The 24,412-nt window shown below is 44.8% G+C and overlaps 1 protein-coding gene across 1 annotated transcript in view; it reads right to left on the bottom strand.

Annotated features, from left to right (window-relative positions):
• LOC121276749 (FERM and PDZ domain-containing protein 1-like) overlaps positions 1 to 7,754 on the bottom strand; it is a 114,439-nt gene extending 106,685 nt beyond the window's left edge. Inside the window, exons 1-5 of the mRNA XM_041185295.1 lie at positions 7,654 to 7,754; positions 4,573 to 4,706; positions 4,356 to 4,442; positions 3,759 to 3,832; positions 582 to 673 (exon numbers count right to left, since the gene is read on the bottom strand). Of these exons, the coding sequence (XP_041041229.1) occupies positions 582 to 673; positions 3,759 to 3,832; positions 4,356 to 4,442; positions 4,573 to 4,706; positions 7,654 to 7,754 (488 nt within the window). The remainder of the gene's footprint in view (positions 1 to 581; positions 674 to 3,758; positions 3,833 to 4,355; positions 4,443 to 4,572; positions 4,707 to 7,653) is intronic.
• Between the last annotated feature and the right edge of the window lie 16,658 nt (positions 7,755 to 24,412).

Here is a 24,412-nt window from a genome sequence, read left to right as displayed (position 1 = left end):
GCATATATTATTAATTCAATATTAAAGTAAAAAAAGCCAGTAAAAGGTTATATTGTAAATGCAAGACCCAGATTAATTTAGTGAGATAAGTCCTGGCACAAAGGCCAGGACTTTCCCAGGTCCCAGAAGGTGGGGTGGGAGGTAGAAGGGCCGATAAGATCATGGGGAGCTATGTCGGATGAGTTCCCTGTTGCAATTCCACTGTCAAGGCATTTTCCCAGAGGAGGGACTGGATGCAGAGAGGCTGCCCATTCCAAGGAGGTGGGTAGTTAATAGCATAGTTAAAGCCCAATTAGGAGTAATTTTACTGGATCATTGGCATTTTTCCCACAGCGGGACAACCACCTCCATCATATGGGGAGGCCATAAGCTAAATGGTGGCAGCCTCCCAGCAACAGGAGAGCGGGGTGGGGGCAGCCTCAATGGCCAAAGACAGAGCTGCAGACAGGAAAGACAACCCCCATGGCCCTAATGATCTCCCCACAGCAGTTTCACCTCCAACCCTCAGAGCCCTGAATTTCCTTTTTAACTTACCTGGCCCAGCTCCTGAGGTATCCTGTATATATATCAGCTGCACCCACCTCTCCTGTTGGCACTGCTGAGGCTTCAGAACTGACAGCCCCCTGGCCGGGGCATCAGGAGCCCGCCCAGGTACCCTAATTGGATGGCGGGTCTGCAGGGAACTAACATATCGAACCAAAGATTTGGCATTAACCAATGCAATCGAACAATTGTACATCTTACAACCCCTTTCACTGTGCACCACACTTCTGGCAGATAAATTGCATTACAAGAACAATTCCAAGGTTATTCCCAGCTTTCCATCAAGCTCACTTCTCCCTGCCACCCCAGGTTGCAACTTCCAATGTCCTTCAAAATTTGATCCATTCAGCCTGAGTCTGCCATATCTGACTTCCACCAACAAGGCATGCTCAGCGACTCCTTGTTTTTGCTTCTTAAATCTCCAAACGTCCCATCTGTCTTACTTCAAACAGAAAAATGGATTATTACCAACATTGTGCTTCAACACAGCAGTATTTGCCTTGTCTCTCCCTGCCAGTGTCTCACAAAAGCAACTGGCCCTTTATTATATCAAGGTGTGAAAAAGATTTTCAATAGGTTTCAATTTGGGGTTCTTCCCTGTGTCAACCAGATCACATAGGTCTGTCTTCAGGCAGAGGTTTAGTATGACTGCCATCCAGAACATTCTATTTCATTTTAAGTTAAAGGAAGCATTTTAAAACATAACTGTCTTGTAAATCTCTGTCTCCTGCGTTTGTAACTCTTGCTTCATATGAACACGGACTGCTTCATTATCGGAGGAATTACGAATGGAACTGCACATTGTGGAATCATCAGCGAACATCCCCACTTCTGACCTTATTTTGGACATTGATGAAGCAGCTGAAGGGAGTTGGGCCTAGGACACTATCCTGAGGAACTCCTACAGTAATGTCCCGGGGCTGAGATGATTGGCCTCCAACAACTGCAATCATCTTCTTTTGTGCTAGGTATGATTCCAACCATTGGTGAGCTTTGCCACAATTCCCACTGACTTTAATTTTACTAGGAATCCTTGATGACACATTCAGTCAAATGATGTCTTGATGTCAGCAGCACTGACTCTCACTTCACCTCTGGAATTCAGTTTATGTGTTCATGTTTAGACCAAGGTTGTTAAGAGGCTTGGAGCCAAGTGGCCCTTGTAAAATCTAAACTGATTATCTGTGAGCAGGCTGTTGCTGAGTAAGTACCAGTTGATAACACTGTTGACCACAACTTTGATCACTTTGTAAATAGACTGATGGAACAGTAATTAGTTCCATTCTGCTTTCCGTGTACAGGACAAACCTGGGCAATTTTCTACATTGATAGGTAGATGCCAGTGACATAGATGGAACATCGTAACTAGAGGCACAGCTGGTTCTGGATCACAAGTCTGCAGCACTACAGCTGAAATATCGTCAATATCCATAGCCTTTGCTGTATCCAATACAGTGGGCCACATGACAATTTCAGCGTGATGTAAAGGGACAAATGGATCCTCAAAGCTTAAAAAAGCTATATTCACAAAAGCACTGTGTCAAATGTTTGCCAAAGGGAATTAAGACAGCGGGTGCAATAATGGAGCTTTTGTTCAAATGGGACAATGGAAGATTTAAACACCCACTTGAACTGTTGCTAATAAGCTTGCCTCCATTTCCCTGGGCAGTTTCCCAGATCCCAGGAAACCCATCCTGCTCAAGTAAAATTTGGAACTAAGTTAAAGCTATTTTGGAGTAGAGCACTGCGATACAGTGCACCGAGGGTGTCGCACATTATTGTTGCTTGCTGCGTGCTCCATAACCTGGCGCTGTAACAGAGGGAGGAGCTGGCTGAGGAGCAGATGGAAGAGCTGCACATCTCCTCCGATGAGGAGGACGTCAAAGGAGATGATGGTGATGAGGCCCTTGAAGGTGTGGATGCCGGCAATGAGGCCATCGCACTGGCCAGATGAAGCAGGCGCGCTCAGGAGGCCTTCATAGCTGCAAGATTCATGAAGGATGATGACAAGATGCAGTGAGATGCATAGATCTTCACATAGTCTTCGTGAATGTCTGACTCCTGTCTGGCTGAGGGCAGCTCGCTTGTGCTCTGTGATTGGGGTCATATCATGGAGATGCAGTCATGAAATTTTAAATGCACCTGATCCTTTGGCAGCCATCAGCACCTGACCCCTTGAGGAGCACACCATCACCACTCACAGATGCTTTTTTTTAATTCATTCATGGGATGTGGGCTTCGCTGGCTCGGCCAGTATTTATTGCCCATCCCTAGTTGCCCTTGAGAAGATGGTGGTGAGCTGCCTTCTTGAACCACTGAAGTCCATGTGGTGTAGGTACACCCACAGTGCTGTTAGGGAGGGAGTTCCAGGATTCTGACCCAGTGACAGTGAAGGAACGGCGCTATATTTCCAAGTCAGGATGGTGAGTGACTTGGAGGGGAAATTCTAGGTGGTGGCGTTCCCATCTATCTGCTGCCCTTGTCCTTCTAGATGGTAGTGGTCATGGGTTTGGAAGGTGCTGTCTAAGGAACCTTGGTGAATTCCTGTAGTGCATCTTGTAGATGGTACACACTATTGAAGAAATGGGAGGCCAGCTACCTCAAAGGTGCTGAGAGCACACAGAGAGAATGACGGAACTCTGTGACACCTGCCCACATCGTTCTGGCAGCAATGACAAGCACCATCGAGGTGCAGACATCAGTAATGTGTCCAGTGAGTGTGAAGCCGGACTATCACTTTGGTCTGAAGGTTACACACTGCACAGGGAAGAGGCCCTGGACTGAGACACCTGCCTTTATCTTGTGCAGGAACCAAAGTTTCACATCTGAGTGACAAGGACACTGCTCATCAGAACAAGGAGCCATAGGCAGGAAGAAATTCTTGGGAGTTTATTTACAATAATGAACATTATATACAAGTGATTAACACCCATACCCAGGCTGTGCAACTTCAGCTTCTTAACCTTCCTAACTCTGCCAATACTTTGTGGTGCTCCCCCGACATCCACAGTGGAGGTGGAGGCAGCCTGCTGGTTGCTACGCCGTGTCTGTGATGACTTCAGTGTGAGTCCTCTGGAGGACTCAGACTTGGAGAACTCTGGCCTGTGTTGGGCATCCTGCTGTGTGGCAGTGGCACCCTCCTCGGCCTGTGGAGCTAGAGCTGCGGGGGTCACAGGAAGAGGGGATTTGGATTGGCCACACATTCCTGGAGTCACCTGGGTGGATAGCCCCAGGTTGTCGAGCTTCTGATCCTCCACCTTATGGGTGCCCGTCAGCCCCTGGATGACTCCTTGAAGAGAAGGGGAATCTGAAGTGAGATCAAGCTGCGCCACACCCCTCTCACGGTGACGCTGTCCGAGGCCAACTACAGTGTCAGCGATGGAGTGCAGCGCAGGACTGATGTCCTAGACCAAGGTCTCCATGGCAGCTGCCATTCTACCAGTGTTCACCTTGGTGCATCGGCATGCTAGCGCTATCACCTCAGACTGAAGGCGGACAGGCTCCTCCATTGTCTCTTGCAATCTGAGGAGTGCAACAGACATCCCTTTCTGATGTTCCCATAATTGTGTTTGCAGCTCCAACAACTGATTGAGGAACGAGTCCAGAGGTTCATCATCTGACTCAGACTCAGCAGATCCCTTGCCTCTCGCAGTTCTCCAAGTACCAGTGACGAAGGGTATCCTTGCTCTGCCTGCTGTGGAACAGGTTGTGTGCTGTGCTCATCAGATTGTGATCCCGAGGCTGCTCTACATTTAGGTCCCACCAAGGTGCGTGTCGCTGCGCTGGTGGAGGGTGTGGGTGAGTGCCGTGACGGTCTTCAACAGTGCTGCCCTCAGCCGAGCTGCTCTCGACACTGGAGTCGGGGTCACAGTTGCCTGAGGGCGACATGACAGATGTGCCTAGGAGAGAAAGCGGACATTATTAGTGCTTGGCAACTGCATTGAACACAGAACAGTGGACTCAGAGTAGTGTGGACATAGGGATGATCTGGTGCATCATCCACGTGTGGATGCTTGCTGCCGACCTCACCGTCAACACAGGAACAGCCCATATCCTCTCCAGTCAGCTTCAACACATGAATCTCGAACAGATTGAGGATCTTGACATCTGGCACTCCAACCCCCGGTCTGGGACCTATCCTGTTGATTGTGCACGATCTTGTCCTGCATAAAGACAGATGGAGAGGGTGTGAGCAAGGCACATGCCAGGCCAGATGAGAAGGATGTCAGGCATGTGCGTGCACTAAGTAGAGCCATGGATGGGCTGAGGAGGCAGTCTCCAGAGAAGATGAGGCCAGATGGAGATGTGAGGGTGTGTGTGAGAGAGAGTGGTGATGACTCTTGAGCTAGCAGTGGGTGAGATGCAGTCAATGTGTGATGGGTTTGTGAGTGTGAGTTTAGAGTGTTGAGCTGGGACATGTCAATGAACATTAATAAAAAAATTTATTTAATTTATAAACCTTTCATGAAACCTCATCCTGACCATGGATGAGGTTCCATGAAAAATGTAAAGGCCACCTGGGCTCTTCGCCTGCCCACCAACCCTAAGGTTGGATATGCAGCTCAGCTTATTAGTTTATTGATATTTAAATGTCCTTAATAGGCCTTTGACAGTTCTGTGGGGGCGCAGCCGCCAAACTGAAAATCTAAATAACGCTTGGTGTCATCAAGACGCCTGTCTGATGTCACCACATGTCATTTTAGGCCTTGGCAATTCAGGCCATTAAAATGGGTTGCAACCCTCATCCTGAGCCCATCATGTAAATTCATCATCTCTTTCCAAAACTTTCCAACTCCTCCAAAGTCCATCTTGGAATTGGCCCTTTTGACAGTCGAGTTGACATCAAGTCATGCAAGAGCACACCAGAGGCAAAACACAAAAGTAAAATGATAATTAGGTGTCCAGGTTTAAATTGGACACTCTGACATGCTGAAAAGTCTTTCTGGGTTTGTACACCACTATCGCATCCTGGTTCAGAGCCTGCCTCTGCATTATTGTCAGGCCAATATATAAACTGTGAATGAATTCCTCTATATGTGGGAACAAGACATAAAATGTGAATCAATTTTTTCCAGGTGGCAATGATATAAAATGGGAATGGTTTCTTTTCCAGATGTTAACAAGAATGAACTACTCTACAGATGTGAACAATGGGCCGTTACTTCCTTGGGGTGGCAATCAGCATCAGATTACTTACTTTCTTCTGTGCCTGTTGCGCCTGAACTTCCAACTCAGGCCGGGCGAGGTCCAGGCAGTATAGCTGTCTCCGAGGTCCAGCATCAAAGCCGACTACTGTCGAATTGAAGGAGGGCACACCCACTTTTTAAGGCACTAGCTGGTGTAAAGCACGCAAGTTTAAAAGTCCCATTGAAACTGAGAGGCCAGGGAGAAGATAGGTGCCAAAGGTAAGTGAAAAGGATTTGGTGGGGTGGGGGTGTTCAGAGATCAGGTGGGGATGGGGGGAGAGGTTCGGACATTGAGGGTGGTGTAGGGGGAGTCAGGTATCATGATGGGTGGAGCGGGCCAGACATTTAGGGGATGGGGTGTTGGAATTTTGGGGTGTGTGGGTTGGACATGGGGGAGGTGGGGGTAGCTGGTGAGTTGTCCCATGTGGGTGGGGAGAATCCCATTGGGGGTCAGCAGGTGGGGAATACAGTGGGGACAAGTGGTTAGTCAGGGGTGGGGGAGTCCCCTTGGGGGTCAGGCCTCTGGGGGGTGTCCTATGGGGGGACCATTCTTGGTCTTCATAATAATTACTCAGAAGTTAAAAGAAGTTTTAACTCTTCTAATCTTTTCTGGGTAACTATTGGTATAACCCCAGCAGAACCATCCGATGTTTGCAATTTAAATCAAATCTTTGGATTGTTCCCAGGGCAGCGCAATTATCCAGAGGGAGTTAGCAGTTCTGGGCAATTGCCATGCAAACCCTTACCTGGGAGCTTCCCAGAGGGATTCCCCAGCGCATCTTGGGGGAACCCCCAAAATCTGACGCTGGGGAGCTCAGAGGTTATGGCCCAATTACTTATTCTGTAAACTGTTATGTATATGTAGTGTGCCGTAGAAATAGAGTAATTGTTCTGACCCTTTTGAAAATATGGTTTTTAACCTTTCGAGAGGCTGGTAAGTTTGCAATTTAAACTGAGACAGAGCAAACTGCTTAGAAATACTAGGTTACATTCCAAGGTGAAGGTGGGAAACAAACAAATCACCCTCAGGGGAGTATGAAGAGAGAGATTTTTCCTATAATTCAGACACCCAGTGAAACTCACAACCATCTAAGGAAGGGACATTAAAAATGCAAAGTACTAGATATTGAAACAATGGCTGCCACAGACAGACACACCCAACACCTCTTGGAAATACACAATGGGTGTAATATTCCAAGGCAAGGCTACCCGGCTACTAGAGAGAGATTGCAAGTGACACAGGTGGTGTCAAGTCTTCAGCAGCGGAAACAGGCTCTCTCCCTCTCTCTCTCTTGGAATAAATGTGTCATTCAGTTTGAAAAGCTAACTCTACCAGAAACTTACCAGCAAACTGAGATCTCATAATAATTGCAACATCTTCTACATCTGACCACATCCATGAACCGAGCTAACCCAAATCGGCCGCAGTGTTTAAAATCTACGCCTCAAGGACAACCAAGAATACTTAACCGTATATTCTTTTACCTTTTTTATTGGACTCTAACCCCTTATTTCTGATATTTGTGTGTGTGTGGTGTGTGTGTGTGTGTCTGTGCGTGCCAGAATGACTGCATGAGGGCCGAATGCTCATCATCACATTTTTATTATTTTTCTTGGGTTTAGTGACTAATAAATTTGCTCTTTCTTTGACTCAAGAAAACCTTGTTTGATTGGCTCCTTAATCCACACAGCTTAAATCGATAAATACATTCTGATTTGGAAAAGGCATATCCTAATGAAAGAGAAATTTAGATCTTCGTAGTGAATAAATAAGGAGGTTGAATAGAGGAGAGCCAGTTCACTCCTTCTCACCTGGTCATAAATGTCCATATACATTAACTTGATGGGTTGAACAAGGAGACCTAGCAGTGTAAGTAATTCCATTTCCATAAATCAGGTTTTAATGAAGAAATACAGATCTCACCTCTGTGAATGATCTCGTGTACGGCGAAGCCACTTTGACACCATCTGTTCAACTTTATAGGATTTGCGGACTTGGACCATGTTATCCTCTGGTTCTTCCATTTAACTGTAGAAAATTGATACTTGTGTTAATCTCACTATTGAATTAATTCTTGTATTAACCCCAGTATCGGCATTGAACACAAACATTCAGGAATACCAGATGCAATGTAAACCTCCCTCTACTCTGCCCAACAACATGTCTTAGTCCCTCAGGAGGGCACCCAGTACTATAGTAGCATGATCATTTTTTGATTTCCCATCCTGAGCTGTCCTTTGACTGCTCTGGCTGAGATTGCCAACTAATGCCAATAGGATTATGCCTATTAAGAACTGATTTGAGACTACCCAACTCATCCTACATTGGATCCTTATAGCTAGCAGACAGAGGAGTTCACACTGTACTCCACCCCAAATGCAATACAGCTCCCTAGATTGTGAGGTGGGCATTGTCATTTACTACACATGGTGTCAGGCTGCCAGTACAATGGAAAAAAAACAGATGGTGTTGGGCTACAGAACGTGAAGTAATGGAAAGGAATCTTAAATGGGCAAAAGAGGCCCAAAGAAGGAAGGAGCTTCAGCCTTTGCATGCTGGAGGCCATATTGGTTGGGAAGAAGCCTCTACTAGGCCCTCTCTGTTGGTAGAAATCAGAGTTTTTATAGCCATTAATGTATACTTGTGATCTAACACCTTGCACTAGATGGTCCTGGGGAGGGCATGGTAATGGTATGACAGCAGGAAACTGGGAGGATAACAGGACTCTTCAGCCTTCTTACATTTGATGTGCAGCAGGCTGTCCCAGCAGGGGCAGGGGAGCAAAATTGAGACAACAGTAGGCTTCGCCCTTCACCCCAATTTCCTAATATTTGCACCAAAAGCTCATTCGATTTTGGGTAGGATCAAAGAAGAAACTTCTGATTTACAGCTATAATTGAAACATACTCAAAAAAAGTGAGTTTCATGAGTAGGACACTTTTCAAAAGTCAAAGGAAATATCCAAATCTTAAAATTAGAACTAAGCCTTTCACGAATGAAATCAGGATGCATCTATTTCACACAAAGGGTAGTGGAAATCTGGAATTTACTCCCTCAAAAGGTTGTGGATGTTGGGGCAATTGAAATTTTCATTACTGATATTGGTCAATTTTTGTTGGATTAGGATATCAAGGGTATGGAGTAAGAGAGATAAACGAAGCTGAGATACAGATCAACTATGATCTAACAGAATGACAAAACAGGCTTAATGGATTGAATGATCCGCTCCCGTTCCTACATTCCTAATCTCATTAAGTTTAATGTCCTTTTGCTTTCTTTTTTTATGTTAACATATTCATGTTTGTTAGCAGATTAACTGAGGGGACAGAGGCACTGAGCACAACAACTGGAAGTAGAGTTAAAACAAATAGTACCCCATCAACCATCCCCACCCCAAAGTTCCAAAGAAAATAGGAAAGAGAATCCAAAGTTACTGTTCTAGGATTCGGTATTGTTGAAGATCTAATTTGAAGAAAGACCTCGTATTTGCATAATACTTTACAACATCTTCAAGACATCAGAAAGGCTTTTACAATCAACAGGGCCAGGATTTAATGTGGGAAATGAGGTCTTGCCAACCAATTAGAAAACTGGTGGGAGCCCTGCATCACTTGTCTCTGGGAGGCCCAATTCTATTTAATTCCAATCATGTACTTACCTGGATAGTGCGGGTCACCTGTCCAATTAAGCCCCCAATACAACATATGAACATATTTACAAACATACGAACTAGGAGCAGGAGTAGTCACTCGACCCTTCAAGCCTGCTCCACCATTCAAAAAGATCATGGCTGATTTGATTGTATCCTCCCACCTACTCCCAATAACCTTTCCCCTCTTTTTAATCAAGAATCTATCTAGCTCTGCCTTAAAAATATTCAAAGACCTTGTTTCCACTGCCTTTTGAGGAAGAGAATTCCAAAGACTCACAACCCTCTGAGAGAAAAAATTTCTCCTTTCTTAAATGAGCGACCCCTTATTTTTAACCTGTGACCACTAGTTCTAGATCCTCCCACAAGAGGAAATATCCTCACCACATCCACCCTGTCAAGACCCCTAAGGATCCTAAAGATTTCGATCAAGTGACTTCTTACTCTTCTAAACTCCAGTGGATACAAGCCTAACGTGTCTAACCTTTCCTCATAAGACAACCTATCCATTCCTAGTATTAGCCTAGTAAACATTCTTTGAACCACTTCTAACATATTTACATCTTTTTTTAAATAAGGAGACCAATACACAGCACTCCAGATGTAGGCTTGCCAGTGCCCTGTAGAACTGAAGCATAACCTCCCTACTTCTGTATTCAATTCCCCTCACAATAAATTATAACATTCTATCAGCTTTCCTAATTACTTGTACACTAGCTTTTTGTGATTCATGCACCAGGACACCCAGATACCTCTGAATGTCAGAGCGTTGCAATCTCTCATCATTTAGATAACATAAGCAGGATCTTTAGGCCGGCGAGCAGGGGTGGGGTCCGCTCACCGATGCGTAAAATGACACGGAATGACATCGGGCGGAACTCCCAACATCACCCCGAGTCATCTCCATTTTCAGGTCAGCAGGGGGCGCAGCCAAATCAGCTGTGCGCCCGCCAACCTGTCAACGGCCTATTGAGGCCACTTAAAAAGTCATTAACCTAATTAGTGGACCTGCCCGTCCAACCTTCGTGTTGGTGGGCAGGCCGGGAGCCCTGGCCGGCTTCAGAAAAAGCATGAAACCTCATCCACGGGCGGGATGAGGTTTCATGAGTTTTTAAATTTTTAATGAAGGTTTGAGTTTAAGTGATGGACATGCCCCAATTCATGTGACAGTGCCACATGAGGGGACATATCAGGGAAAGTTTTTAAACGTTTACATTAAAAGCTTTAATTCTGAGCCGATCTCCCTAAGGCAGCACTTAGCCTCAGAGAGGTCAGTGCACTCTTCCGCGCACATGCGTAAAAGAGCGCACTGCCAGCTGAGGGATTCCCCCCTACCTGCACAGGGAGCGCACAGCGCTTCCTGGCAGATGTCACGCTGGGTGGGCCTTAATTGGCCCACCCATGTAAAATAGCAGTGTGCCCCCAATCGGGTGCACCAATCGGAGGCACGCCCGCTCACTCCCAGTCCAACAATTCATCCCCGACAGGGGGAAAATTCTTCCCTATGTTTCTTTTTCACTCTTCCTGCCAAAATGAACAATTTCCCATTTGCCCACACTATACTCCATTTGCCAGGACTTTGCCCACTCACTTAACCTATCTATATCCCTTTGTAGCCTCCTTACATCCTCTTCACAACTTGCTTTCCCACCCATCTTTGTGTCTTCAGCAAACGTAGCAACTATACCATCTGGCCCTTCATCCAAATCATTTACATAAATTGTAAAAAGCTGATCCCTGTGGCACGCTATTCGTTACATCCTGCCAACCATAAAAAGATCAATTTATGGCTACCCTGTTTCCTGTTAGCTAGCCAATCTTCTTTCCATGCCAATATACTACTCCCTACACCAAGAGCTTTTACTTTCTACAACAACCTTTGCTGTGGCACCTTATCAAATGCCTCCTGGAAATCTAAGTGCAGTACATCTGCTGGTTCCCCTTTATCCACAGCACATCTGACTCCTTCAAAGAACTTCCAAATGGGGGTTGGAAGAAAGGGCAAGGAGGTGGCTTCCTGTGGGGTGCGACCTTCCTGATGCTGAGTCGTTTGACAGCGCATCGAGCGCCCACCCCCTTCACCCTCCCCCCATTGGCAGGCTGCTGACAGACCCAGCAGGGTTTCCTGGGAAACTTATCCCGATGGCCAGATCCCAACTGGTGCTGGTTGAATACCAGCAATGACAGGATGATCACCTTAAGGGGCTCAACTGGCCTCCAGGGGGAAGGCCAAATGCAAGCCTTCCTGCCCTAAATGCACTCATAATGAGGCCATCTGGAAAAACAGCTGCCTGACTATCTGGTCAGCCTGCTTCTGTTGATACAGTTGCCAGATGGCCTCATTATGAATGCTTGGCTTAGCTCCAGGACTGAGTATTGCATTCAGCCACATAGGCAATGTTTACGCAACTGTGAAGGGGAATGCTAGCTTTGTTTGATTGACACTTTATGAGGTTGTAATAAGTTTTTCTTTCATTGAAATGGTTTTCAATGCTGCTAATTATAATATGTTAATGAGACTGAAATCACTTCCTCACAACTTCTGCATCCTCCCAGCCAGTGATCTTATATGCCCCTCCCATCCCCATGATCTCTCCTCCCTCCACTCTATTCTCTCCAGTCCTTGGGTGCATCTTGAACATCAGGCTTTCCCAGATGACAGCCAGCCTCCCTGTCAGGCCATTTACTGGGCAGAAACCCATGTACAAAAATTCAAATGAGGTCCAGCTGTTAAACTTGGCGGTACCTCTGCCTTTCCCATATTTCCAGGGTTCCTGGTGGCTGACAGTTGCCCCTATTCACTCCCTGCTTCCCCTAAATATCAGAGCTTTTAACTTTGTTTAGCTCCAGGCATAGGTGAAGCCCAACAGAACATCTAAAAGCCCTTGGAGAAACAGAATTAGAAGTGATAACAGAAATTTGTGATCAAATTTATACCGAGGGATACATTCCAAGAGACTTGAGACATTCATTATTCATGGCGTTAACTAAGAAACCTAGTGCAATGTAGTGCAATCATTTTAGAACTATAAGCTGAAAGAGTCATCTCATTAAACTGATCATGAAAATCATAATGAAAAGAAATAATAATGTATTTGAAGCTAAAATTGATGAAACGCCGTCTGGATTTAGACCTGGATAGGAACAAGAGAGAGAAGATTTAACCTAAGAACATATGCTTCAGAGACTATGAAAATCCATTCAATCATGTTTGAAAGCTAATAGACATGCTGCTGAAATGTGAAATTGACAGTAAAGATGTGAGATTTATCCAGAGCCTATATTGAACATCAGGATGGAAGATGGACAATCAGATATGGTTCAAATGAAGAGAAGAGTATGACAAGGCTGTGTACTGTCACCAGAATTCTTCATTCTGTACACAGAACAAATATTCAGTGAATTATATGTACTTCCAGGGTAAGAATTTGAGACAAGAGCATAAGAAACCTGCAGTACACTGACGACACAGCACTACTTGCATAATCAGAAGAGACCCTACAAAATCAAGAAAATCTAAAAGTGATGGAAGGAGTATGAACACCGAAAACAAAAACAATGGTAGTTAAAAGAAATACTTTAGAAGAAACTAGAGTGAAGTTGGAAGTGGATGGTGTCACACTGGAACAAGTAGATAAGTTTATCTATTTAGGACAAATGATTACAGGAAATGGTAGATGCGATGCCAAAGTGAGAAAAAGGATAGGGATAGCCAGGACTAATTTCGTGAAGGTGAAGGATGTGTTAACAACAAGAAAACTCAAGCTTGTAACAAGGAAAAATCTCAGAAGATGCTACATTCTATCTACTTTCCTGTATGCCTCAGAAACCTGGACCATTAATAAAGATCTGTGGAAGAGAATAGAGGCCTTTGAAATGTGGATGCTTGTATGCTAAAAATTTCATAAACAGATCATAAGACAAATGAAGAGGTGCTTGAAATTGCAAAAGCAAAAAGGACTCTCGTAAGTGACATCCAGAAAAGAAAATGTCAGTATTTTGGCCATTTGATCAGAGCTGAAAAGCTACAGAGATCTCCCCTGGAGAGCAAAGTGGAGGACAGCAGAAAGAGGAGTTGACCTAGGCGCAGTTGGATGACGGACGTTGCAGGGTGGTTGCAGATGAGCTAAAGTGAATATGTGAGGAGCAATATAGACTGACACGACATACCATGATAGCAGATCTCCTGGTAGGGGTAGCTACAATCAGTAGCAGCAGTCACTCACAGTAACTGCCTGACCTGCTGAGTGTTTCTCACATTTTCTGTTTTTATTCCATTATCTTAACTGATTGCTTTTGAACCATTACAAAGGCGTTTAGCTCTTTGTACACGTAGACTACAAAATTATTTTTTTTTCCATGGTTCTTGTTTCATAGCATAAAGAAAATTTGAACAACAGATTAAGCAAACCGTTTCACGTTGCTGCTATGCAGTGGTGACATGAGTGGTATTTACCATTAATCGGATGCTGTGGTCAGTCAAAAATGTCCTACCTACCACACAAGTGAGCAATGTCATGTCTGAATTTCAATACAGGTGCCATACCAGGTACATAGGCTGTACGTTCCAACAATTGGCTGATTGAATCAAGCAACATGTTCCTCCACACAAAAACGGAAAGTACTGGAAAAACCCAGCAGGCCTAGCAGCATCTGTGGAGAAAGAAACTGAGTTAATGTTTTGAGTCCGTTTGACCCTTCTTCAGAGTTGACTCTGACTCTGTTAATTCTGTTTCTCTCTTCACAGATGCTGCAAGCCCTGCTGAGTTTTCCAGCATTTTCTGTTCTTGTTTCAGATTTCCAGCATACGCAGTATTTCACTTTTATCAACATATTCCTCTAGCTGTTCATAATAGGCAGAGTACAGACTGTAGTCAGCAAGCCCATGCCTGCAAAACACAATACAAAATGTCTGCTGTTAGATGTGATTCTGCGAATGGGCAGCACTTGCTGTAACAATGCTGAATGTGCTAATAGCTACACTAATAACCAATTTAAGATAATCAATCAGGCTCATAACGTGGCTCATTTATGCTTGCTACAAGTGACAAACATTCATGTGCAGGGCCTCATTCTCGGCAAACAAAAAGAATATGTTCAATCCTTACGCCTTTTTCTGAACTACCCAGAAGCAATGGGGAGCCTAGTTCTCATTGATTTGTCCATGGCAACACCTCAGCCAATCAAAGTTGACTTGCTAACCAGTCAGCACCCTTTTCTCCTATTGTATAAATTGCTGTGATCATTTGAATTTTGGCATTCTTGCATTTGTCCTAATAAGCACAAGATGAAAAGCTTCAGCAATATGTCTCTCTTCCCAGCTATGCAACAAGAATTTTTTTCAGTTTGTATTTCTTAGATCCAAAGTGAATGGCCTCACACTTCTACAGACTGAACTCCATCTTGTACTAACTTTCTTCTCCAATCTACACCACTTACTGTGCCTCCTAACTTAGTGACATCTACAAATTTGAATATAAAACTATCTTTTTCTTCATTCAAGCCAGTAATATACTCAATGAAAAGCTGAAACCCCAGTACAGATCCCTGGAAAACACAAGTCAGAGAATTAAACCTTAATCCCTATGCTCTGACTCCTACCTCCCAATCAAACACCAATCCACAACACATGTTCACCTCAAGTTTTGCGTGTTCAATTTTATTAATAGTATTGTGCTGGACCTTATCAAATGCTTCCTGGAAGTCTATATAGATAACATTCTTAGATACTGTCATGTCCACCATAATCTAGCCTTCACAAATCCATGCTGACTCTCTTTGGTCAACTCACGCTTGTTCAAGTCATTTTTGCTCCAATATTAACAGAGAGATGGTAAGAGTAATGGAGAGCCCAGTAGCTGACAAAGAATCCAGAAAGTTGGGGACATGAAGGCCCTGCCCATTTTTATGTTGACAGACAGCCTGATTGACTGCATGGCCAGCAAACGGAGTGGAAATATAGTGGCAGGGACCCATGGGGATGATCAGGAAGCAGGGAGATCAAGGCTGTAGAGGCTGAAAGTTTCCTTTTGAGGCCTGAAAGGGATGTTTCTGCTTCTCCAGGCAAAGTTCTAAAACTTTATCTGGCTAGTGTGGTCCTCCCACCATCGTGCTGTTGCCAGGTAACAGACAGCATGGGACCCCCACTGCTTTGAGGTTAAGAAAAAGTTGTGGTGCCAATGACATCATCAGACTCCAATTTTTTTTCATTTAACTAGGCCCCTGCCTTCTTTTGTCAGGAAAATCATCCAGAGCCTAAATACCTAGCCTCTGACACACTGCAGTTACCTGACTAATCCAGCTGAGATTCTGGTCAATGGCAACTCCAGCATGTTGATGGTGGGGGATTCGTCAATGGTGATGCCATTGAATGTCATGGGAAGGTAATTGGATTCTTTCTTATTTGAGAAGGTCATTGGCTGAGACTTGCATGAATATTACTTGTCATGTATCAGCCCAAGCCTGAATTTTCCCCATATTTTGTGGACACAGACTGCTTCACTATCTGAGGAGTTGCGAATGGAATTGAACACAACTGCAATCGTCAGCGAATATCTCCATTTCTGACTTTAGGATGGAAGGAAGGTCATCAGTGAAGCAGCTGAAGATAACTGAGATTATACATCGCTAAATTGAGTATGGCCTGTTCACTTGTCAGTTCTAAAATAAATTAGCCTAGAAGTTGGCTGTTGGTGTGAGCTGGCATAGAGATTGATTCCAATGTTGGGAATAGGTAAGCCTGAGCTATTGGGCATTCTTTTCTGATGATAGGTCATTGACCTGAAATGTTAACTTTATTTGTCTCCACAGATGCTGCCTGACCTGCTGAGTATTTCAGCACTTCTTATTTTATGTTGGGCATTAGACCTCATTTCCATCAGATTGACATGCTGCAGATGCATTCTGGGCATCCTCCATGCTACTCACCAGCAAAGAACATTTGAATATGTCACCTAGCAGATTGGGTGCTTTGGTGTCCATTTCACACCTTTAAAATGGGTGCAGCATCATCCAATCTAGACCATAAAACAATCCTGAATAGAGTTTTCAAATTCATTACCTTTACTTGAGCTCTTCTGCTTCCTCCAAGTCTATATGAAAATTAGAATCTCCTGTTAGAACCATTTGTATTTTTTCTCCATGCTTCCCTGATCTTTGTATTTATACACCTCTCCCGCAACCCCTCACACCCATAATACACCCCACCCCACTATACCATTACTGTTAGGAGGACTGTAGACAAATTGTGCCAGAATCTTGCATCCTTCACTGTTTCTTAACTCTAACAATATTGTCTCTACTACCCAATCATCCTAACTGAAATCCTTTCACTTCTCTGCTGCCATTGTGGCTTTCATCAGTAATGCTACTTCCCCTCTTTCCAAATTTCCCAACAACAACTAAAGTATGAACTCAGTTGAAGGAAAACCTACAGAAGCACTTCATAGAACTATAGCAAAAGCAATAAGGAAATGGGATTTACACAGTCAGTAGCTCATAGCACAACGGCGAGCAGGCAAAATGTTCTTGTCAGGGTAAATTCACCAGCAACTTCTCTCTTTTAAGTATTAGCTTAATAAGCAACTCTTGCATTTAGAAATGTTTCTAAAAATTGAACAGCTTCCAATAATTATCTTCGGCTTTACCAGATGGATTGGATTTTCCCTTTAGTAGATAGTGATTGTTTGCAGTCATTGTTCAGTTTGAATATTCACCAATATTTTGCACTGACAGTGTATTAAACTTTGCCATTGTTATTGTTGGAACCCTGAATTACTGTCAGAGACTTGTTCAGTACTGACACTTTTTAAAGATGCCATGCATTCTAAAATTCTTAAACCTTAGTCTCTGTTTTCCTAGACAGATCAGAAAGCATTTTTTCACCCATAGGATAGCAGAATCTGGAGCTCTCTCCTCCAAAAAGCAGTGGATGCTGGAACAATGGAGCTTTCAAGAAAGATTTTTCAGCAAGGGATATGGATTAAAGACCAGTAAATGGAGTTAAGATGCAGGTCAATCATGATCTAATTGAATCGGGGCTGAATGGCCTACTTCTTTTTCTATATAAGTCCCATAGAGATGAATTCTTGTTCATAATGTTGCTATGTTCCTTTGTTCCTAAAAGCAATTTGGACAATCAGATTGCCTTCATTTAATGTTTTTTTTACTTAATGTTTATAACTAATGTTAATGTTAATAACTAATTTAATGTTTGGAGAACGTGAATGGTTACAGAAAAGCAAAAGCTGCCATTTGTTTACCAGTACTATGGAAAATTGCCTTCAAAAACCCAGATATTTTATTAAATTACTTCCTACAAATAAAACTTATGTTCCTTCTGGGTCAAGGTTTGTTGGAAACTGTCCTGTTCGGGTCATTTAAGGCAACTTCACTGGTCACTGTTCACACATAACAAATGCTTAATGTTCTCTCTTATCTTCCCATGACTGTGTACCTCAAATTAACACAATTTAAAAAATGACTGAAGTCATAGTGTTAGTAAACTCATGGAGATTGAAGTTGGCCTGCTCCGTTAACCTGCATAACCATGTCACATTCCTTCACTAGCCTCTGGACTGAAGGATAATCTGTGTTTGGGCTTTTCTGATAATATGGACTGCCTTACGTTCTACTCTTTGAATGTTGCTTTGAAAATAAAGAATGAATTTTCAATTATACCTTACAGCCATGAGATAAATGACCACATAATTTGTTTTTTAACTGATTTTCAATGAGGGATGAATATTGGCCAGGACACCTGGAGAATTCCCCTGTTCTTCAAATTGTTGTTTGGGATCATTCATGCCAACCTGATTGGGTAGATCGAGCCTCCGTTTAACATATTTTTGACAGTTAGATCCTTCAGTAGTCCAGGATTCCCTTGGAACTACATTGAAGTAGCAGGCAAGATTATGTGCCCAAGTGTTTGGAATAAAGATCAAACCCATGAACTTTCAACATATAATTGAGAATGCTATTAACTGAGCCAAGGTTGAGAGGAGCTGGCTGGGGAGGAGATGCAGGAGCTGGAGGTTTCTGATGAAGAGTACGTCAATGGTGATGAGGGTGGGGAGGTTCTCAAGGGTGACGATGACAGCGATGAGGCAGGGAGACCCTCATAGCTTGATTTCTGGAGGATTATGACAACATGCATTGAGGAGACAGCATAAGATCCTCACATTGCATCTATGAAAGTTTGACTCCAGTCTGGCATCTCGTCATCTGTTGGCAGATGACTGATAGCCAGTATCGCAAAAGACTGCGCACGTCCGGGGGACTGGTCAGTCATATCTGCCAGCTACTACATGATTTAGCGCTACAGGGACATGGAGGGCGTCCAATGCCAATGGCCATTAAAATGCCTGCAGCGCTCAATTTTTATGCCATGGCTCCTTTCAGGGCTTCACAGGTGACGTCTGTGGGGTGTCACAGGCTTCCACTCACAAATGCATCCATGAAGTCTTGGACACCATCTTCCTGAGGGCACACAACTTTGTGCATTTCATCCAGGACCAAGAGAGCCAGGATGCAAGGGTTGGATTTACTCAGATCTTGAGTTTCCCACAGGTGCAGGGTGCCATCGACTGCACTCGCATGGCGCTCAGATCTCCTTTGCAACACGCGGGCAACTATGTCAACCGCATGGTACCATTTGCTGAATGTGCAGCTGGTGTGCGACAACTACAATTGCATCCTGCAGTCTACACATGATTTCCAGGGATTGTCCATGGTTCCCATATTCTCAGTTGGTCACAGATCCCTGACATCTTCCAGGGTCCACAGAGGCTACAGGGATGGCTCCCAGGGGACAAGGGCTACCCAAAGATGCCGTGGCTGATGACACCCGTGCGGCAGCCTCAAATTGCAGCAGAGCGACGCTATAATGAGGCTTATGCAGCAACTCACAACTTGGTGGAGCAGACCATCGGAATGCTGAAAATGAGGTTCCAGTGCCTGAACTGGCCTGGTGGAGCCCTGCAATACAGTCCATAGAGGCTGTCACTCATCATTGTCACCTGCTGCACCATTTACAACCTGGCACTGCAATGGGGAGAGGAGCTGGCTGAGGAGGAGGTGGAGAAGCTGGAATTTTCCTCTGATGAAGAGGGCGTCAACAGTGATGAGGGTGAGGAGGTTCTCGAAGGTGACGATGACAGCAACGAGGCCCTCGCACTGGCCAGATGAGGCAGGGAGGCCCTCACAGCTTGATTTCTGGAGGATGATGACAACATGCAATGAGAAGTCAGCATAAGATCCTCACATTGCATCTATGAACACTTGAGTCCAGTCTGGCTTATGGCAGCGCACATACCCTCTGTGATAATGTTCCTGTCTTTGAGATGCGGTGGAGACCCTAATAGTCGATTGCAGAGAATGATGATGACATGCAGTGAGGACGCTCCACAGATATTCACATAGACTCTGAGAATGTCTGACTCCTGTCTAGCTGAGGGCAGCTCACTTGCACTCCGTGATCAGGGTCATTATCAGGGAGATGCAGCCATGAAACTTTAAATGCACCTGATCCATGTCAGCCTTCAGCACCTGATCTCTTCAGGAACACAGTGTCACTGGTCACAGATGCTGAAGAGATGAGGGCCAGACCCCACCTTAACGGTGCTGAGAGCACACAGAGAGAATGGTGGAACTCTGTGACACCTGCCCACAACATTCTGGCAGCAATGACCAGCAGCATCGAGGTGCAGACATCTGTAATGTGTCCACGGAGTGGGAAGCCGGACCATCACTTTGGTCTGAAGGTTACACAAAGCACAGGGAAGAGGCCCTGGACTGAGACACTTCCCTTTATTTTGTGCAGAAAGGTTTCACATCCGAGTGACACAAACACTGCTCATCAGAACAAGGAATCATAGACAGGGAGATATTCTTGGGAATATGTTTGCAATAGTGAACATTATGCACAAGTGATTAACACCCATGCCCAGGCTGTGCAACTACATCTTCTTAACTTTCCTAATCCTGCCGCTATGTAATGGTGCTCCCCAGATATCCACAGCAGAGATGGAAGCAGCCTGCTGACTGCGATAATCTGTCTGTGATGATCTGGAGGGCTGAAACCTGGAGGGCCCCGGCCTGCTTTCGGGGCCCTGCTGTGTGGGAGTGGCACCCTCCTTGGCCTGGAACTGGAGCTGCTGAGATCACAGGAAGGGGAGATTCGGATGACCGGACACTCCCGGAGTCACCTAGGTGAATGACCCGGGGGCGTATACATGCTGATCCTCCTTCCTATGGGCGCCCGAGGGCCTCTACAGTCTCCTTGAGGAGAAGGGGTAGCTGGAGTGATATCAGGCTGCCCTGCACCCCTCTCACGTACACACTGTTGGAGGCCAACTATGGCGTCAATGATGGAGTTCAGCCTGCGCAGCAGTGCAGGAGCGATGTCCTGGACCAAGATCTCCATGGCGGCTGCCATCCTACCAGTGTTGACCTCGGTACATTGCAATGCCGGCGCTATCACCTCAGCCTGAAGGCGGACGGACTCCTCCATCATGCCTTGCAATCTGAGGAGTGCAGTGGACATCAGTTCCTGTTGGTCCCTAGCTTGCCTTTACAGCTCCAGCAACTGTGACATGACCGAGTCCAGAGGCTCATCATCTGACTCGGACTCAGCAAACTTCTGGTCTCCAGCAGTCCTCCAAGTGCTGAACACCTGGGGAACTGCTGCTGCTGCTGTGGATCAGAAAGTGCGATGTGTTCACCAGATTGTGATCCCAAGGCAACTCTAAAGCTAGGACCCAACGAGGTGCGTGTCTCTGCGTTGGTGGAGGGTGTGGGTCAGGCTGTGATGGGACTTCGGGGGGGCTTAAGCGGATTCCTCTTCTGAGCTTCTCTCGGGGTTTGATTGGAGGCCCTGGGTCATAAACTCTGTCGGCTGTTTGGCAGATGTGCCTGTGAAAGCAAGGAGAGATAATTAGTACATGGCAGTGGCCTGTGAAACAGGACACATTACTCACAACATGGTTGTCTGATGGATATTGCATTGCTGGATCCTCGCTTGGTACAGCACCGTCAACCTCACTGTCAGCACAGGAATGATCCAGAGCTTCGCCGGTCAGCTGGATGGCTATATTTTTTAAATCTGTGAGGACCTTGATGTCAGGCATTCCTCCACCGGTATGCAACCTCTTCCTCTTGTGTGCCAGCTTGTCCTGCATGAATAAAAATGGAGAGAGCGTAAGCAGGATGCCTGCCAGGCCTGATGATAAGAATGCCTCGCATGTATGGGTGGTGAGTGGTCCCATGGACTGGATGAGGACAATGAAGGTATATGTGAGAGAGTGAATGGTGATGTCCCCCTGAACTAGCAGTGAGTGAGGGCCCTGTGGATGTGTGATGGGTTTGCGAATGTGTGAGTTGAGAGTGATGAGAAGAGTGACTTACCCTGGCGGAACAGATGAGGGCATTCATCCTCTTTCTGCACTGGATAGCTGTTCTCTTTTGCAGGGCATTGGCAGTTACCACTGTTGCCACAGCCTCCCAAGCCGGATTGATGATGCCGCTGCCCCTCTTGCGGCCAGAGCAGGGATAGAGGACATCATGCAGGCCTCCAAGGTATCCAAAAGGCACTCGAGGGACACATCACTGAACTGTGGGACTACAGTCTTTTTGCCTTTCGGGGCCATGTATTCTGTGTGGCAGTCATGGGCTGGAAGCACTGAGAGGTGTGCGCGCAGCTACACTTTAAATGTGGCACCCAGCGTGATGAAGTGGCGAGGTGATGGTGTGGCAGGAGGATGAGAGCCCGCCAGTCATGGAAGTGGCGTGTTTCCTGGGAATGCATAATTAATGCGGCGGGCTTGGGACAATGTGGTGTGAGAAGCCGCCATTGTGGCCAGCGGATAAAACATCGTTTTCCGCACCAACTACTGCACTTAATGTAAATCTGGGACGATGCCGCCCTAAAAGTCAAAGGAAAGTTACAGCAACATTCCAGTACAACTCACAACGAACATACAGTGAAAAAATTAGAGCAGAATAAACACAAGAATGAGAATGATCACTCATCGCTCTGTAGTTTTACTTCAAAAGCGGAAGATGAAAATCTGGTGATGGAATGCTCTGTTCAAATACCTCTTTCATCCAACAGTGGTGATCTTCTAGAAAGAACATCTACATCTGTCCATCCACCAAACATCATCAAGGATACTAGCAGTCAAAGAAATTAAGAACCTGACATGGAACCAAGCTACACAATGTCCACCTTTTCCAAGTGGGAAGAAAGTGAACTTACTGATAAACCAGATCTGCTGGATTTTGAGGGAAACCAAGACAATGATCAAGTGGATTCCTCACAGGTTCCCATCCTGCCCAAAGAATTACTTCCAGGGCTAGAAGTCCAGGACTATCCAAGAGTTCAAGAATAAGAGACGGCAAGGAGTCAATGCTCCAGAGGTAAGGAATGACAGAAAAAAACAAAGGAAAGAGGACAAATTCAAGAAGCAAGGATAAGGAGCATGCAAAACACAAAGAGAGAGATAAGGCTATAAAATCAAATAAAGAGAGAGGGAAATGTGATCAAGAAAAGTATAACAGTATAGAGAGGAAGAAACAGGTCAAGTCCAGATTCAGATGTCAGACCAAGGGAAAGATGGAGGAATAGTCCAGAGAGATGACAATCAACAAAAATCTTATTTAGTACATACTTCAGAAGGTACTATACCTAGAAACCAGAGAAATCTTATTCCTCTTCATCAAAGATGACAATTAGTCATTCATTTGGAAAGACCAGGAATTGAGCCAGAAACTAATAAAGAACCAGATGTTACAACTCTCAATGAAGACCATCCAAGTCAAGTAAAAGGAATTCAAAGAGAGACAACTGATCTGCCAAGTCTGGCAAGAACACGATCAGGGAGAGTTGTCAAACCTCTAACAGATTGAATCTGTGATGTCAGATATTTGAGGGGAGATGGGATAATATGTAAACGTCAATATAAAAAAGTATGGAAAAAAACTCGCAGGGAGATTTAGTATTAGGGTTTGCAAGAGAACACATGATTAGGAATTAGTGTGGGGAGAATGTTCATGGCTTCAGCAGTGTAACATCTAGTCATGGATAGCTGTACATAGTTCAGTTGTATAAAATAAACCAATTGTTGCCTGAACATACCAATGTCTCAGTAATCATTCCGAAGCTAGACTAACCAACATACAACAGGTTGTGCAAGACCTGACTCAGACTCATGCCAACTGGCCGGCAGCCCAACAGAATTCTGTACATTTTTACCCTGTTGTTTAGCCATTCTAAGTACACAACATATCACAAGTGTGGAGATGGATTAAGGAAGCCAAGATGCATAGAAGGCTTGGCAAGTGAAGTCATAAGCAGGAAGACTGTGATACTTGGCCCTTTCATTAATCTTCTAAGCACCTCCGATTATACTAAGAGATGCAAGATTTGACAGTTGAGCTGATCAATGCAACATCAAGGACAAAGCTACGATCATACCAGGGGAAAAGTGGAGCAGTAACTGATTAACCTCTTTCAATTATCCTCAAAAACATATTCAAGATAATATCAGAAAAACCTAAACACAGATCGTACTTCTGGCAAGGGTCCAGTGAAGAAAACACAATGCTAACAGTAAACAAGTCTTATATTCTCTTTCATTAACCTGTGTAGCCATGCTACATTATTTCTATGTTATTCTATTGTTGCCATACACTTGCACAGCTATCTATAGGCAGCTGTGCTCTCTCACATGTACGCTTGCCACTAGGCTGCAACTGTATTGGTATGGGTTGAGAGACCTGCTCCACTTATTAACCTACAGAATTAACACTATGACTAATCTATAGCATTACCAAAAAGGGGGAGATGTGACAACACCATAAAGAAAGGCTCTTACTGGCTCCTCTTTGAGAATTTAGTAACAGAGACCATGGGTACAGGGTGAGCAAGAGGACACGTTGGCCCCTACATTCAGGGCAAGAATCCTACTGCAAGACATAATGTTGAGTGAGAATGAGAGACAGGCATGATTCAATGTTATAGAGGTGCAGTACACCTTA

The sequence above is a fragment of the Carcharodon carcharias genome, chromosome 4 (assembly GCF_017639515.1).
Source record: "Carcharodon carcharias isolate sCarCar2 chromosome 4, sCarCar2.pri, whole genome shotgun sequence".
Lineage (NCBI taxonomy): Eukaryota > Metazoa > Chordata > Chondrichthyes > Lamniformes > Lamnidae > Carcharodon > Carcharodon carcharias.
The sequence above is the reverse complement of the archived record's forward strand: the minus strand, read 5'-3'. Positions and strand labels throughout refer to the sequence as shown.